We start from the raw sequence: 17,784 nt of genomic DNA on the forward strand, positions 1-17,784 counted from the left end.
TACATACCACCAAGGCCCTCGTGAAAAGAGAGGTTCGCTCAAGTTGCTATCAAAGGTTTCAATTCGAAATACAATCGCTGCCGGAGTAGTGAATAGAGACACCATTATAAAAAACCTTTAGGTGGTCCCTTATTATGGTAATAAAGTAGCCTCCTATCTTGGCCACACACGTCCCAATAGAGAAGAGGCCAGTAGTTTACATCGGATGTTCTCATTATTACCCTTTGAATGTTAATCTTATATAAACCTTGCTCAACATAACCAAACATGCAACCTATCTTTCAACATTTGTTGTAGCTTTAACCATATTGAAGTTCTAGCTAGCTTATATAATTTTCTTTTGAAGCTCTGATATATACATATTTTCATTGAGCAATGGGTGAAAAGAAGCCTTATTTGGCTGTGCTTTTAGTGCAATCAATCTATGGTGGAATGTTCATGCTCTCAAAGGCTGCTTTCAATGGTGGTATGAACAACTATGTGTTTGTCTTCTACAGACAGGCTGCGGCAACTCTTTTCTTAGCCCCTTTTGCCTTCTATTTCGAATGGTATAATTCTATTCAATTCCCATGTTTTTCTTTCTCTTTGTTTTTTTTTGGTATGATCATCTTGATCTTTATTAATCAAGATGTTGAAATTAAGTTGACAATTATTTAATCTTGAATTAATTTTATAGGAAAAATAGACCTCCACTATCGTTTGTTACCTTCAGCAAGATTTTCTTCCTCGCTCTATTTGGGTATGTATTCAACTTCAGTTTACAACTACTTTTTTTCTAGAGTACGAGTCCTTACCATGATCAACATGCACGACCTTGGTTTTAAAGCAATTTGAATATATATTCAATGTTCTGAGAGTATTTCGATCTTTTTCTTGAACAATAAATTAGTGTCTAAACAATTTGAAAATGTTATTTTCTTTTGTGGTTTCAATTTGATCAGAATTAGTTTCTGCTTGGATATATTTGGTATTGGCATCATCTATGCAACCGCGACATTGGCTGCTGCAATTTCAAACTGCCTTCCTGTCATCACTTTCTTCTTGGCTCTTCTACTCAGGTAATAACCGTCAAACTTCCATTATTAAGTACAAGCAAGGTGGTGTTCATCAACACAAACGAGCTTCGGAGTTCATATATAGTTTTTTTCTTGAAAAAGCAAGGAACGCTGATTCTTTTTAGGTTTCTAGTCTCACGTTCATCAATCCATAATACATCACTAAAAAAAAAAAAAAATTGATGTTCACCACCTTGGCACGGCATAATGGTCATGTACACCTTCAAAGAAATTTCATGTTTTCCCACTTCGAGACCGACCTACAAGCAATTTGCTAGTGCTTGGAGATCTATGATCTCATGGTGCTTCTTCAAACTGTTGCTAGAGTAGTCGTATCATTGTTATACAAGCATCTAAAATGAGCAACGACACTCCCATTTTGGTACGATTGCTTTGTAATTTCTTATTCGAATTTAGTTATGACTTTTAACCCTACCACTTAACTTTGATGGGCATAAATTCTGTAGGAATACCTTAAAGAACATTTATTAAATAATAAATGGATAATAATTAGTACACTAGTAAATTAATTAAATGGATATTAACACTTTTTCTGTGCTTATATATTTCATGGATCGAATTGGATTCAAATGTTAGTTAATAAAGTGATTTGATTCAAACGTATGTTCATAATTGCTTTGAAAAATATTGCTCTTTAGCTTTTATTTTTTCATGATATCAATTATTTATCAAAATTCCCCCCTTTATTAACAAATTAACCATCCTTTTGAATGTCATTATTTTACCACGAATGTCTACAGAAATTGTACAATCAGCTTGTTATTCTCGTCAACTTTGCTTTTATCCATTTTAAATCAAGGATTCTTGTCAATTTTCTTCTCTCCATTAGAAATCTAGGATTCTTATACTATAGCTAGCTCCAACATTAGAACTAACTTTACTTTTTCGTCAACTAGCTAGTAATCTCTTAAGAATTAATCATCATGCATGGAGATTGGCACGCTAGTTTTATTTGATCTCGACATGGACCCAATTGCAAGTTTTTCTTTTTAATTATATATTCCCCGAATTTTATTTTTTTTATAGAAATTGGACCAAATTTGTAATTTCAACACGTAAGACTTGATTGATTACAGTGGCCTTGGTACGTATTACAGTGTGGGGGCTGTGGACTGGAGAAGCATATACATCATATACCCAATGTAGTTTAGAGCTAAAAAACAAAAGCAAAGCAATGAAATTACTTATCATTTCATGTATTTGCAAATTGGAACTTTTTCTTTTCTTTTTTTGCAAATTACTGATACCCAATGTAGTTTAGAGCTAAGAAACTTCAGGTTTCTATGGATTAACTTATAGAGTATGAAATTACAGGATGGAGGTGTTGAAATTTAAGACAGTCTCAGGGATTGCCAAGATTGCAGGCATAGTAGCATGTATAGCTGGCGCAGCAACCCTGGCCTTCTACAAGGGTCCTCACTTTAATCTTTTGTGCATTCAGCACCTCTCTGGGAGTCATAACAGCCAAGGAATTATTAGTCATATTCCTTCTAGCCAAACCAGGATAAAGGGCTGCTTCCTCTTGTTCTTGTCCAATATTCTATGGGGCTTATGGCTAGTGTTGCAGGTACTTCTTTCTTCAATTTTTAATATATGAAATGTTGCAGGTACCTCTACCTAAGTTTTTATAATTCAATAAACTATATTCCAACCCCTGTACTTTATACAAGGTTCAACTTCAGCTCTAACAGTTTAGGAAAAAAATGAGTATTGATTAGCTTCCATTAATTAGATTTTAACCACAAAAGGCCATATTGAAACTTTGCAGAAAAGAATGGTTAATATTGTGAAATTTTAATTTACAAGGCTGGAGTATATTGTGAAACGCAGGGTCTAAATTGCAGTTTAAACTTTTAGTTTTATGTATTTTTTTCGTCATGGCTTTGCTCACTGTTTTGAGACAGGTAAGAGTATTGAAAAATTACCCATCAAAGCTTCTATTCATAACTCTTCAGTGCTTTCTAAGCACAATTCAGTTGTTTGCCATTGCCGTTGCCGCTGAAAGAGATCCTCGTGAGTGGGAGCTGGGCTGGAACGTCAGACTTCTTGCTGTAGCTTACTGTGTAAATTATCTATCCACTCTTTATAGTATCTTCTTTGCATCACACTGTAGTCGCTAAGGTGATACTATACCGGTGTTTTTAAACCTTGCCAACACTGATATGTCAATTTAGTGTTTCTCTAATCCAGAATCTATCTTACGCTAGATTTTATATTGGGAATTGACCTGGTGGATCACTTTACAATTTAATTTGATCTTTTTTTTTTTAAATAACGTTTTTTAAATTTTTTTTGTTTTAAATCTTAAAATGATGCTGATATGGTTTGACTAGCCCAAATATGACACTTGGGGCTTGAGTTGGATTATTGACCGGGTTGAGTTTTATAATTATAAATTATATTCATTTCGTATTTTTTATATTATTATGAGGTATTAATACTAGTTTATCAGCAAGCAATTTAAGTTTTTGGATTAAATAATTCTTTGATTCATGCTTCACAAGATCGATGGTTTTTTATAATTAATTCAAATAAGTTGTAGAAAATATACATGTATCTATATGCTAATATAACGTATGCAAATTGTGACAGGGAATTGTCGTGACTGGTGTTACATTTTACTTGCAAGCATGGGTTATAGAGAAGAAAGGGCCAGTTTTCTTGGCCATGTCAACTCCATTCACTTTGGTCTTTACAATGATTTTGTCTTCTATTCTCCTATGCGAGACCATCACTTTGGGAAGGTACTTAACCTCAATTGTTTGTAATCCACAGCAAGAAATCTTAACCTTAAGTTATACACTATTTCTCAATTGGATTTTAATCTATTCGATCCTCAATATATGAGAAATTCTCGATTGGATCCCCTCATCCATAAGTATTTATATAATGTTTTCTGTCTCAAGTATCAATTTTATGCTCTAAATTAGCCACTGTTCTATTGTTTTTAATTTCTTTTGTCCACTTTCTTGTGCCGTAGTGTTTCGGGTGGGCTCATGCTGGTCGGAGGACTTTATAGTGTTCTATGGGCAAAAAGAAAAGAAGAGAAAATGAATGATGAGAACAGTTTAAAAGACGAAGCTGACAGGGAATGCTTAGAGCTGAAACAGGTAGTGCAAGCGGAAACTAATGGCCCATTGTTAGTGTAACATTTAGGTTCTTGCTTTTCATGTATGCTACCACCATTGGCCATTCCCTTGTAAAGGCATTAATTATAAAAGAAAAAATTCCAAGTGGATAATAAAGCTACACTTTCGTCTCCACCATTATAAGATAATTTGTGATTGTAGCCCAGAGTGGTATAAAAAGCTGTTGAGCACAATAGAGAGAATGTCTAATTGGATATTGGTGTCCATTTTTTTGGTTTCATTATTTGGAAAAATTGCAGGATCCATTTTCTTCTAATAACTTCCAACCTCTAATCAAAGAGGAAAAAAAAGAAGTTTTGAAGATAAAAAAGGGAAAATATACTTCTTTTAATGAAATACAAGAGATATATTAAGCAGCTGTTATAACAATTAAGAAAATGGTTTAAGAAACAAACAAACACAAAAGTCAGTACTTGAGTTTGAAAACTTACTTACATAACAACTTCACTCAAACAAGATCAAACATTAAAAACCCTATAGTAAAAAAAGATATAACCATGGATTTAAATCAATTTTTTAAGAACTCTTTATTTAGCAAAACGATCGGCAACATGATTTTTCTTTCTATAAATATAAATATGCTTCAAAAACAAAAAATAAGGCATATACATGCATTAATAATATCATTGAATTCACATTGCAAACTTCATGACCATGTAATGTTGTTTTGTTTAATCCAAGTAATAACATGATAAGAATTTGACTCCACAATCCTATTATTTAAAGAAATATAGCAACAATCACTACTCAAAATAAATGCCTTTTGTATTGCTAAGAACTTAGTTTCAATAACTATTGTTAATGAAGAGAAGGAAAGACAATCCCATCACTCTTCCTAAATGTTTTACAATATATTCATTAAATCCTTTTGTATTAAGTAAGTTAATCAAGCAAGTAAATTCATCCAACTCACAATTTTTTTTTTCTGAAAAATCACTCATTTTCGTAATACCTTGAAAGCATACAGTAAGCTTGTGTTGTTAGGATAAACAATTGTTAAGGTGTTAAGGGCATGTTTGCCTTATATTTTCAAGGTAACAAGATTGACATAACTTAATGATGCTATTGGAAAGTAAGTGATGTCTCCTTTACCTATCCTCCTTTACCTATCCTCAGTACACATTATATCAATGCGATATTACATTGATGAAATAATTATTTATCCTATGGCAAAAATATATTCAACAAAATTGTGTTATAAACTAGAGTCACATCAGTGATTTCACATTCGTGTGTAATTTCTCTATTGATTTAATCATTAATGGTTAGACTAAAATGGTATTATTATTATTAGTGATAAAAATATTTGATGATTGATTTATATTGGTATATTAATTAGTAAATATTATTGATGAACTTCGACATATTATCAATTGGTAATATATCTAATCTTTTTGATGGGTACCTAGCAAGATTAGGGGCAACCACATTTTATTAGTGATTCTATTGGTCTATATTAAAACACTTAGCAACTCTATGTAATTCTGTAAGAAAAATAAGCATGTTTTATTGATGAAATAATTGATAGAGTTTTATGTTGTCGGTAAGTGGTGTGCTAATTTTTTTTCTTAATGCTGTAAAAAAATTGATATTAAACAACATTAAAAAACAATTAAAAAAACTTCACTTGTAGAATACATTTAATATATATAAAAGTCAATTACAAATATTTATAAGCATTAAAAAGAGGTTGCAAATGGAGGGGAAGGAGAATCTTATGAAGGTCCGTAAGGGGGGATAATGACTAGACACATGCAATCATCTCTGTTTATTTTTGTTTATTTTTGTTCTTTATATTTTGATTCCATTTTGGCCATTTGAGCACCAATTCATTGTTTAACCAACTCTTCAGTCGTTTATGATGGATGATTCGTTTTGGATTGTAGAGTACTAATGGTTGAGACACTATATCATAATCTCATATCACATATTATAGTCATATTAGGTCTATTGATTGCTACAACCTCCCAACACAACTCTAGAATGTATTTTGAATGGGTTAAAGGGTCATTTCTATGTTTCGCGCATATGCCAACATTATATTACTCCTACACTACAAAATAAACAAGTTAAAGATATGGATACAAAAATTAGTCTAGACAATGTACAAGAGGTTTAAAAGTTGACTTACAATAAACACCTCAACTCGGTTATCTAAAAATTACTACATCCCTTTTTGTCTAACCTCCCTCTATAAATGTATTTCCATGTATAAATATAACGGAGCTAACTTGTGTCCAAGCTGTGTAGCTTATAAAATAAATATTTAGTTAAATGTTATCACAAATAATAACTATAATTTAAAGAAAAATATTTAAAATTAAACCATGTTCTCCAGCCAGACACTTTGTCTGGTTAGTAAAAGGAAGCGATTCATTGGTATACTTACTAATAGAATCGTGAGTCTTCTTATTTTTATTAGATGAGTCACTCCGTGAACGCCTCCTCAAACCTTCTGATGTGAATAACTTTAGATATCTCTCTTATTTGCTCTTAGTGACGTAGAGAGGTAAAAAATTATTCCATTTCTCAAAGTCATTTGACTAGGCATATCTCCTATCATAGATGTGCATGTTATCCAAGAAATCATGCAACCTTATTTATAAACTTGTTAAACAAAAATATATAAACAAATAAAGATTACAATTCAATAAACAATTTAAACTTAACACGATAAGACTTTCATAGTTGTGCTGTGATTTTCCTATAATTGCCTTCCCACCTTAGAGTTTGCCTTGTCCTACTAAAAATCTTCATTGTAATCATTTCATAAAATATTAGTTTTGAAATTTTAAAAATATATTTTATTAATTGATTGTTCATGTTTTAACTTTAAACTTCCCCACCAAGCCTCAACTATGAGCATCTATGCAGGATGTTCTTTAAACTAGCTTTATTAAAACAAAGAAACTTCCATTGATAATTTCATTATTAAAGTTATCATTCATGAAACTTTTATATTTGTGAACCTAAAAATCAATTAATAATGGTTGATTATATGAACATGTAATTATTAATTTAATGGTATGTTTGAATTAAACAAATATTTTTAGAGGACAAAGTTTAAAGGTAATGAGCTACTAAAAATCATGCATCTTGTTTTTAACATTTTTTTGGGGTTGAACAAGTACTTATATAAAGGTAAACATATATAGATTGAATGACCAAAAATATTAAAAAAGACATTACTAACTTATGATGCATATAATCCTTAATATCTCGAAAAGATTCATCCATCTATACTGTATAAAGCCTCTAACTTTTGCTTCATATGCTAAATATATAAGCAAATGTTCCATTAAGTCAAACAAAAAGAGAGGAAAAATCATCTCAAGTTTACAGATTATCTTAGTGATTGATTAGTACTTAAAAGTGCATTTTTATCATGGTTTTATATCATCATTTTGCACTTGAAGTATCAATAACTCCTTAACCAAAGCATGTTTTATAATAATATATCTAATAATATAAGATACCTTTAATTTGTGATAAATGATCATTTTAAATGCAGGTCTATCACATAAATGAAAGGATTGATTGATGACTTTAAGAACTTAAATTGCAAGGATAAAGAGATGGCCAAACATAGAAAAGAGATGTCGGTGCAATCCAAACCGGAACACTGTTCGGTAATTGGGTCATATCTAGAGCTATATATCTCAGATTTAGGTCCAATTTATATGGATGGAAAGGTAAGACATAGTCCTACAACTTTCATATGGAGCCCAAGATCTAAAAAGGCCATTATCAAGTCCAAATTGTTAAAATATGTTTTATAATAATGTATCTAATAATATAAGATACCTATAATTTGTGGTAAATGTCTATTTTTAATGCAGGCCTATCACATAAATGAAAGGATTGATTGATGACTTGAAGAACTTAAATTGCAAGGATAAAGAGATGGCCAAACTTAGAAAAGAGATGTCGGTGCAATCCAAACCGGAACACTGTTCGGTAAATGGGTCATATCTGGAGTTCTAGAAGTCCAAATGAGCTGAATCTTATATGGATGGAAAGGTAAGACATAGGCCTACAACTTTCATATGGAGCCCAAGATCTAAAAAGGCCATTATCAAGTCCAAATTGTAGCAACAACAAAGAAGCCCGAATCTGTCTTTCAGCCCGAGCACTGTTCGGTATTTTGGCCATATCTGGAGTTCTACAAGTCCAAATGAGCTGAATTGTTTACACAAGAAAGCTGCGACAATTACCTACAACTTTCATGTTTGCAACTGGCTCCAATTGTGACGTTATCAATGACGTTTTGTGCAGACAAGAGAAGATAAGGATTGTCACCAAGTCAAAAGTTGGCCACCCACTTATCAATTAGTCATCAAATCAATAGTTCCCAATTTTGGTCTATAAAAGGAGGCATTTGCCATGCATTTAGGCATCTTGGTTTCCAGATCAAGATCATGCTCTTCCTTTCTCTCTTTGTATTTTTTGTAATGTTTATGCTTTGCTTTTAAGTTTATGCCTTTCATTTATTTTCCTTTACTTAGTTAACTTTTATGTTCTTATTTTGTTTATTTATTTTCCTTTCTTTAATTATGTCTAGCTAAGTTAATTATGTCAAGGTGAAAAGGTTACACTAATGGTGTAAGAATAAGTATAGTGTAAACTTAATATGGACTTTAATGTTTGATACTAACATGTTTTATATTTGTTATCTTGTTCACTCTTTAATACTTTGCTTGTTAAATGACTAATCTTAATTTATGTTGTATAACACTTGGTACAACAAATGCTTGGCACTTTCATAGCCCATAATGTATGGTATAACCGACACCTGAGCTATGAAAGGAACTTGATTTGTTGTTAACATAAGTTATAATCATGAATGCTTGACGAGATTTTCAAGAATTAGCATTAATTGAATAAGATGACTAATGTAATCATGTTAACAATATATAATCTGATTGGAACCTCCTTTGTGTGTGGTTTCCAATTCAATAATAAGAGTTTATACTATACTTGTTTGATATACCATTAGTGGAACCTCTAACCTTGACATTTGTTATTATTATTGTTTAATCCTTACATTAATTTTCCATCTCCAAGTTCTCATCATCTTCATCTTCTTCTCTTTCTTTATTATTATTATTAGTACTACTACTACTACTACTACTACTAGTACTACTATTACTACTACTACTATTATTATTAGTATTACTATTATTATTATTATTATTATTATTATTATTATTATTCTTGTTGTTGTTGTTGTTATTGTTATTGTTGTTTTATAATTGTTGTTTATAATTTGTACAATTAACCTCCCTGTGGTTCGACCCCGGTCTTGCCGGGTTATTTATTACTTCGACACTCCTGCACTTGGGAGAAGACATCAACCTTTTAGTCGTGTCAGTGATGTTCCTTTTAAGTTGCTCCATTTGTTGTGAATGCAACATTGTCAGTCATCGGAACCTTCAAAATATAATTTTAACTTTACTATCACAAACAAAATAAATTAATTTTATGATCGTGAAAACGAAGTTGAACATAAGAGAAATTTTGTTTAATCTTCCTATAAGATATTGAAATTAAAAAAAACAAGGGATTTTTATAAAAAAAAATTAAAGAAATGAAATCTAAATCTAAAAATAATAAATTGATATATTGTTCATTCAGTTCAAGGGTATATACATCCATTTCTATCAATTTATTTATTATCAAAGTAAAATAAATATTCTTTCACATCAAGCAAATAAATTTGATATCCCTTAAAGCTAAGGGAAATTAATGAGATTTTGAGTAAATTAATTAGACAAAGCTTTCTAATCAATTTCTTACCATCAAAAGAATTTAATATTAAAAACAATTCTTATTCACTAGGTAAATAGCCTTAGGAGTAAAGTCTGTGAAATTATTCTAAGTAAATATTTAAAAACTTAACAATTTAACTTAGTTTGTTCTTTCCTAATAAATCAAAATGAAAGTTGTTATAGTCAAATTAATTCTTTTGCTTCTTACTCTAGTCTCTAACAATAATTATGGATCGAAAGAAACTAGAAAGCATACATGTCATCTCAATACAACTCAATAAGCTTAAATAAAAATCAATAGAATAATTCTAAATAAAAAAAAATACTTTAATATGAAAGAATTACAAGGATAATGTTACTTCTCACAACTTGATAATGAAGATGGTATGTATTTCCCTTAAACTAAAATTAGGAATTAGTTGCTCATGGTCTTTGAAAATTTCAGCCAAGATAATCTCTCTCCAAATTCCAGTAGTAAACAAAAAAACCCACTCATCTAGTTGATCTTCTTATATTTTTGTATCTTAGTAGGTGGATTTCATAATAAGATTAAGGCTAAAGATAAAAAAGGTTAAAGGCTATAGAAAACAATCTTTCTTATCCCCTCAGATACCTTCTCAAAATAAAACTCCCCATCATTAATTTCCTTATCAAATTAGAAGACCAATCTCCTTTAACTTGCATCTGGATATTTTCCTTCAAAATAGTTTTATCCGACCTAACATCCTTTAAAAACATTGTATCCTTGGATGTGTAGATTAATTTGAGCTTTTGAATCACCTAATTTTGATATTTGAATCTTAAGAAATGCTCGTTCGAATGTTTAGCATGCAAACAAGGAATCTTATTGCAAGTAGGATTCCGACCTAATTTTTATAAGTCTATTTAGAGGGCTAAATGACATGACTAAAAAATTGATGTTTTCTCCTAAGTGCAGGAGTATCGAAGTAATAAATAACCTAGCCAGACCGGGGTCGAACCACTAGGAGGTTAATTGTACAAATTATAAATAATAATAATAATACAACAATAACAACAACAACAACAACAACAACAAGAATAATAATAATAATAATAATAATAATAATAATAAAGAAACAGAAGGAGAAGAAGAAGAAGAAGATTGTTAACATGATTACATTAGTCATCTTATTCGATTAATGCTAATACTTGTAAATCTTGTCAAGCATTCATAATTATAACTTATGTTAACAACAAATCAAGTTCCTTTCATAACTTAGGTGTTGGTGATACCATACAGTATGAACTATGAAAGTGCCAAGCATTTTTTGTACCAAGTGTTATACAACATAAATCAAGATTAGTCATTTAACAAGCAAAGTATTAAAGAGTGAACAAGATAACAAATACAAAACATGTTAGTATCAAACATTAAAGTCCATATTAAGTTTACACTATACTTATTTTTACACCATTAGTGTAACCTTTTCACCTTGACATAATAAACTTAGCTAAACATAATGAAATAAAGAAAAATAAATAAATAAAATAAGAACATAAATAAGATAAAAGTTAACTAAGTAAATGAAAGGAAATGAAAGGTATAAACTTGATATTAATGAAAGCAAAGCATAAACATTACAAAAAATACAAAGAGAGAAAGCAAAAGCATGATCTTGATCTGGAGACCAAGATGCCTAAATGCATGGCAAATGCCTCCTTTTATAGGCTAAAATTGGAAACTATTGATTTGATGACTAATTAATGAGTGGGTAACCAACTCTTGACTTGGTGACAATCCTTATCTTTTATTGTCTGCCCAAAACGTCATTGATAACGTCAAAATTAGAGCCACTTAAAAACATAAACGTTGTAGGAAATTGTCTCAGCTTTCTTGTGTAAATAAATCAGGTCATTTGGCTTCTAGAACTCTAGATATGGGCCAAACACTGAACAGTGCTCGGCCTGGAAGACAGATTCAGATTTCTTTGTTGTTGCTACAATTTGGACTTGAAAATGACCTTTTTAAGTCTTGGGCTCTATATGAAAGTTGTAGGCCTATGTCTTACCTTTCTATCCATATAAAGTAGATCTAAATCTGAGATCTACAACTCCAGATATGACTCAATTACCGAACAGTGTTTCGGTTTGGATTGCACTAACATCTCTTTTCTAAGTTTGGCCATCTCTTTGTCCTTTCAATTTTAGTTCTTAAATTCATCAATCAATTCTTTCATTTATGTGATAGGTCTGCATTTAAAATGAATATTTATGATAAATTAAAGGTATCTTATATTATTATAAAACATGCTTTAGTTAAGGAGTTATTGATACTTTAAGTGCAAAATGATAACATAAAACCTTGATAAACAATATACTTTTAAGTACTAATCACTAAAAAAACTCAGTTTTTTTTCTTTATAATACCTTTATGGAATGCTTGATATGTGTACTTCAACTTTGATTAATCCCACGTTCATATTTTGAAATTCTAACTAGGTGAAAAACCTATCACAAGAAGTTCGAAACATAAAATATAGAAATTCTTATCTTTTAGCAATTAATTCACAAAGTCTCTTAAGGATAACTTTTAATAATCTCAAAACATATTAAAAAACATAGTGCTTATGAACCTTGTTCAAGAAAACATATCTAAAAAGGTGACTAATCTCTGTCAATGCATCTAATATCCCTTTTGATAAACTCTTATATGCAATTGGAATAAGTGTTTATATAAACATATGTTAGTTATGACTCTTTATTATATATTATGTTTGAAGCATATCCATTATGAATCATAGTCTTTTAAGCCATTCATAAATAAGAAATTGTGCTTTTTTTTTTGTTTAAGGAAAATATGGCTTTAGGCTTTCCCATACATACTCCATTATTAGGCAACTCCATATCTGAAGGTCATAAAATAAAGCTATATCCATTATAGTTTTTATGTTGTCTTTAAATTTCCTTGATGTTCATTATTGTGTTAAAAATATTTTCAAATACATTATTCTCAATATCCATATAATCAAATCATGGCAAAAGAAAATAGTCTTTCAATAAAGAAGTTTTTTCTTAAAAATACTTCGCTTTATCCAATTATGGATCACACCAAAATCAGAAAACTTCTCTTTGCACAACATCACACATCAAAGCACTAAATGCCCACAACTGTTTCAACTCATCAATCAATGATTGAAGGAAAAAATATATTCCTACTTAGATTGTAAGGACAGGATGTGATTATAGATAAGAATATGAATTTTAACCTTATACACATCCTCGAGGGCAAATTGTATACTGTTAGTATGACCAACTAACAAGAATAGGGTGCGATAAATGATCCAAATAGATTAAACCTATCTATACATAAACCAAGACACATGTTTTATGGTTTCATTAAAAACTAAGGATGTACCCCATTAAATTGCTTGGAAGCTTCACTATTGAAAGGATGCATAATGACTCCATTCTTTGTATCATGTGAATAATTCCATGTCATGTGCTTGGATGTTTTCGAAGACATAAATAACATTTGCAATTTAAGAGTGATTTGGAAGTATCTTGTTTTTTTATATACGACAAGTGTTATTCCCATATCTATGTTGAGTTCATACCTGGCATGTCTGCATGTTTACCCTATCTGTATTGAGTTTATACCTAACATGTCCACATGTTTTTTAAATTTATATTTTCATCATTTTACAAAATGAAAAAACTTAGACACATATCAATTTTTTAGTTCTTATGCCAAGGAGTTTCATCATGAATTTTTTCAGTATATAAATTGTCTTTCATCCTATTTCTTTCAAGTAAAATTATTTTTTCCTTATTCAATTATGTTATCACAACTAGCCTCACTTATACCATTATTAGGCTTAATGGTAAACACTTGTGCAATGACTGATAATTTACTATGATTTGCGCACCCATCCTATAATTATTCATCATAATCTTTTAGAAGTTCAAAAAACCTAATTGTATCAACATTTAGTTCTTCCTCTACACGTGGACCTTCACCTAGATAATTATAATTCATTCTCATTGCATCCATCACTATACTCCTATAACACTTATTGTTATCATCTACAACTCTATGTATATTACTAGAACTAAATGTTGAGTTAATAGTCCTTTCTAACATGGTCTGATATGTTACGAGAACTAGATGTTGAGCTAATAATCATTTCTAATATGGTTTTGTAAGGAACATATGGTTCTTTGTGTGTAAACTAACATAAGTATTTTTTAACAAACCATTTGTATAAAAGATTCATCAACATATCATCTTATTGGTGACTTTTTTTTACACTTCATATATGGATATTGGTTAGTACTTAAAAGTGTATTTTTATCAAGATCTATATTATCATTTTGCACTTGAAGTTTTAATAAATCCTTAATGACACAACCAAAAGATTGATATCTTCTCCTAAGTGCACGAGTATCGAAATAATAAATAATCCAGCAAGATTAGGGTCGAACCATAGGAAGGTTAATTGTATAAATTATAAACAATAATAGTAATAGTAATAGTAATAATAAATAAGTTGATGAGAACTTTGAGATGGAAGATCAATATGAATATTAAACAATGATAACAACAAATAACAAGATGAGAGGGTCCACTAATGGTATTTCAAACAAGTATAGTATAAACTCTTATTATTCAACTAGAAATTACACATAAAGGAGGTTCTTATCGAATTATGAATTGTTAACATGATTACATTAGTTATCTTATTCGAATAATGCTAATACTTGTAAATGTTGTCAAACATTCATGATTATAACTTATGTTAACAACAAATCAAGTTCCTTTTATAGCATAAGTGTCGGTTACACCATACAATTAGGCTATGAAAGTGTCAAGTATTTATTGTACCAAGTGTTATACAACATAAATCTAGATTAACCATTTAACAAGCAAAGTATTAAGAGTGAACAAGATAACAAATACAAAACATTTTAGTATCAAACATTAAAGTCCATGATGAGTTTACAGTATACTTATTCTTACACCATTAGTGTAACCTTTTCATCTTGATATAATAAACTTAGGTAAACATAATGAAAGAGAGAAACATAAATAAACAAGATAAGAACATAAATCCAATAAAAGTTAACTAAATAAAGGAAAAGAAATGAAAGGCATAAATAAGATATTAATGAAAACAAAACTTAAGTACTACAAAAATACAATGAGAGAAGCAAAAGCATAATCTTAATATAGAAATCAAGATACCTAAATGCATGGAAAATATCTCCTTTTATAGGCCAAAATTAGAAACTATTGATTTGATGGCTAATTGATGAGTGGATAGCCAACTCTTGACTTGGTGACAATCCTTATATTTTCTTATTTGAATAAAACATCATTGACAACATTAGAATTTGAATCAAACCTCCATGTGAAAGTTATAGAAAATTATCTCAACTTTTTAGAAAAAAAATTGAAATCATTTAGACTTCTAGAACTAGAGATATGGGCTGAACACTAAATATTGTCTAGGCTACAAAATAGATTTGGACTTTTTTGTTGTTACTACAATTTAGATTTAAAAACATCTTTTTAAAATTTTAAACTCCCATGAAAGTTGTAGGCCTATGTCTTACCTTTCTATCCATATAAAGTAGACCTTGAGATCTACAACACCAGATATGACGTAATTACCGAATAGTGTTCTAGTTTGGACTACACCAACATCTCTTTTCGAAGTTTGGCTATCTCTTTGCCCTTTCAATTTTAGTACTTAAACTTATCAATTAATCCTTTTATTTATGTGATAGGCCTGCATTTAAGATGAACATTTACCATAAATTAAAGGTATCTTATATTATTAGATATGTTATTATAAAACATGCTTTAGTTAAGGAGTTATTGATACTTCAAGTGCAAAATGATGATAGAAAACCTTAATAAAAATGCACTTTTAAGCACTCATCATTTAACTAGAGTATGTTTTATAATAACATGTCTAATAATATAAGATACCTTTAATTTATGGTAGATGTTCATCTTAAATTCAGGCCAACCACATAAATTAAAGGATTGATTGATGAGTTTAATTACCGAAATTGAGAAGAAAAAAATAGGGTTAAGCTTAGAAAAGAGATGCTGGTTTAGTCCAAACTAGAACACTATTCAGTTATTGGAACATCACTGGAGTTGTAGAACTTGAATTTAGGTTTGATTTTATATGTATAAAAATAGACATTTTCCATGTATTTAGGCATCTTCATTATAAATTAAGATCATTTCCTTTCTTGCTTTCTTTCTTTGTACTTTAATGTTCTAGTTTTATTTCATGTTATAATTTCATTAATATCTTATTTATGTCTTTAATTTCCTTTACTGTACTTATATAATAATGTTCTCCTTTTATTTATTTATATTTCTCTTTTTCATTATGTTTAACTAATTTTATTATATATAGGTGGAAAGGTTTCACTAATGGTGTGAGGATAAGTATAATATAAACTTAATATAGACTTCAATGTTGATATCCTAAACAACTTGCTATTAACATGTTTTATTATTTTTATCTTATTAATTCTTAATAACTTGCTCGTTAAATGGTTAATTTAGATTTGTATTGTATAACACTTAGCATAATAAATTTTTGACACTTTCATAGCCAATCGTATGGTATAACCTACATCTATGTTATACAAGAAACTTGATTTGTTGTTAATATAAGTTAACATTATGAATTCCTGACAATATTTAAAAGTTTGATGTTACTTAAATAACATAATTAATATGATCATATTAACAATTTATAATAATTTATTAATAATAAATCATCAGATTGAAATCTTTTTTATGAGTGATTTCCAGTTAAGTAATAAAAAGAGTTTATATTATATTTATTTTTAATACAATTAATGGATCATTTAACCTTGATATTGTTTAATCCTTATAATAATCTTACATTTCAAAATCCTCTTTAATTTATTATTATTATTATTTGTAATTTATATAGTTAATATCTTTGTGGTTTAATTCTGGTCTTACTGGGTTATTTATTACTTCAACACTCCTACACTTAGGAGAAAACATCAATTTTTTGCTCGTGTCAGACATTTAATTCCTCCCCTACTAATATTCTTCATATTGAAGAGTGCAAAATTAATAAAACTTTTAACCACTTTACAATAATTTTCCCTATACAACTTTGGTGTAAATTTCGATATATCCAATAATAAATATCCATTACTTAGGAAACTTATATAGAATAATGATGGAAAAATTTCTTAATAATATAACAATCAATTCAAAATTCAACTTTGGTAATTAAAAATAAATTTACAATGTAATAACTAATTATTATTTTTGTACAAAAATATAACAATATGGCAAAATATTAATTGAATAAATCCAATTAACAACATTTAATTAGTACCCAACTAATTATCTATCATTTGTTCAATTCAAATTTATTCAATCTAAATTAATACCATTTAATTGTTATCAATTTCATAAAAACTCAATTTCCCCAAGATTTTCAACATACCAATAAAATTGAAAAAATATGATTTTACACATTTAATAACCCATCATTTTTTTATTATAAAACATCTAAATTATAAATCAAATTCAAAATCAATTTCATCAAATTACAAATAAATTCAGATTTTTCCAAATTACAAATAAATTCAGATTTTTCCAAATTACAAAAAAAATCCTAACGTATAAATCAAATTTTAATTCTATATGAAAATTTTGTGAAACACTTAAATATACAAGAAAACTACGCTACAAATACATTAAAAAATATTAATACATTATCATAAAATATAAATGGGTAAGTTTGCTTGCTTGGTGTAGGG

The 17,784-nt window shown here is 29.2% G+C and overlaps 1 protein-coding gene across 1 annotated transcript; it reads left to right on the forward strand.

The window, feature by feature from the left end:
* Positions 1 to 254: 254 nt before the first annotated feature.
* On the forward strand, positions 255 to 4,417 carry LOC105140531 (WAT1-related protein At5g64700-like). Its single transcript, XM_011047399.1, has 7 exons — positions 255 to 548; positions 677 to 739; positions 942 to 1,058; positions 2,391 to 2,643; positions 2,981 to 3,139; positions 3,669 to 3,820; positions 4,057 to 4,417. The coding sequence occupies exons 1-7, from the start codon at positions 376 to 378 to the stop codon at positions 4,223 to 4,225; spliced, it is 1,086 nt and encodes a 361-aa protein (XP_011045701.1). The 5' UTR covers positions 255 to 375; the 3' UTR covers positions 4,226 to 4,417.
* Positions 4,418 to 17,784: the final 13,367 nt, after the last annotated feature.

Source organism: Populus euphratica, unplaced genomic scaffold (assembly GCF_000495115.2).
Source record: "Populus euphratica unplaced genomic scaffold, PopEup_1.0 scaffold107.1, whole genome shotgun sequence".
Taxonomy (NCBI): domain Eukaryota; kingdom Viridiplantae; phylum Streptophyta; class Magnoliopsida; order Malpighiales; family Salicaceae; genus Populus; species Populus euphratica.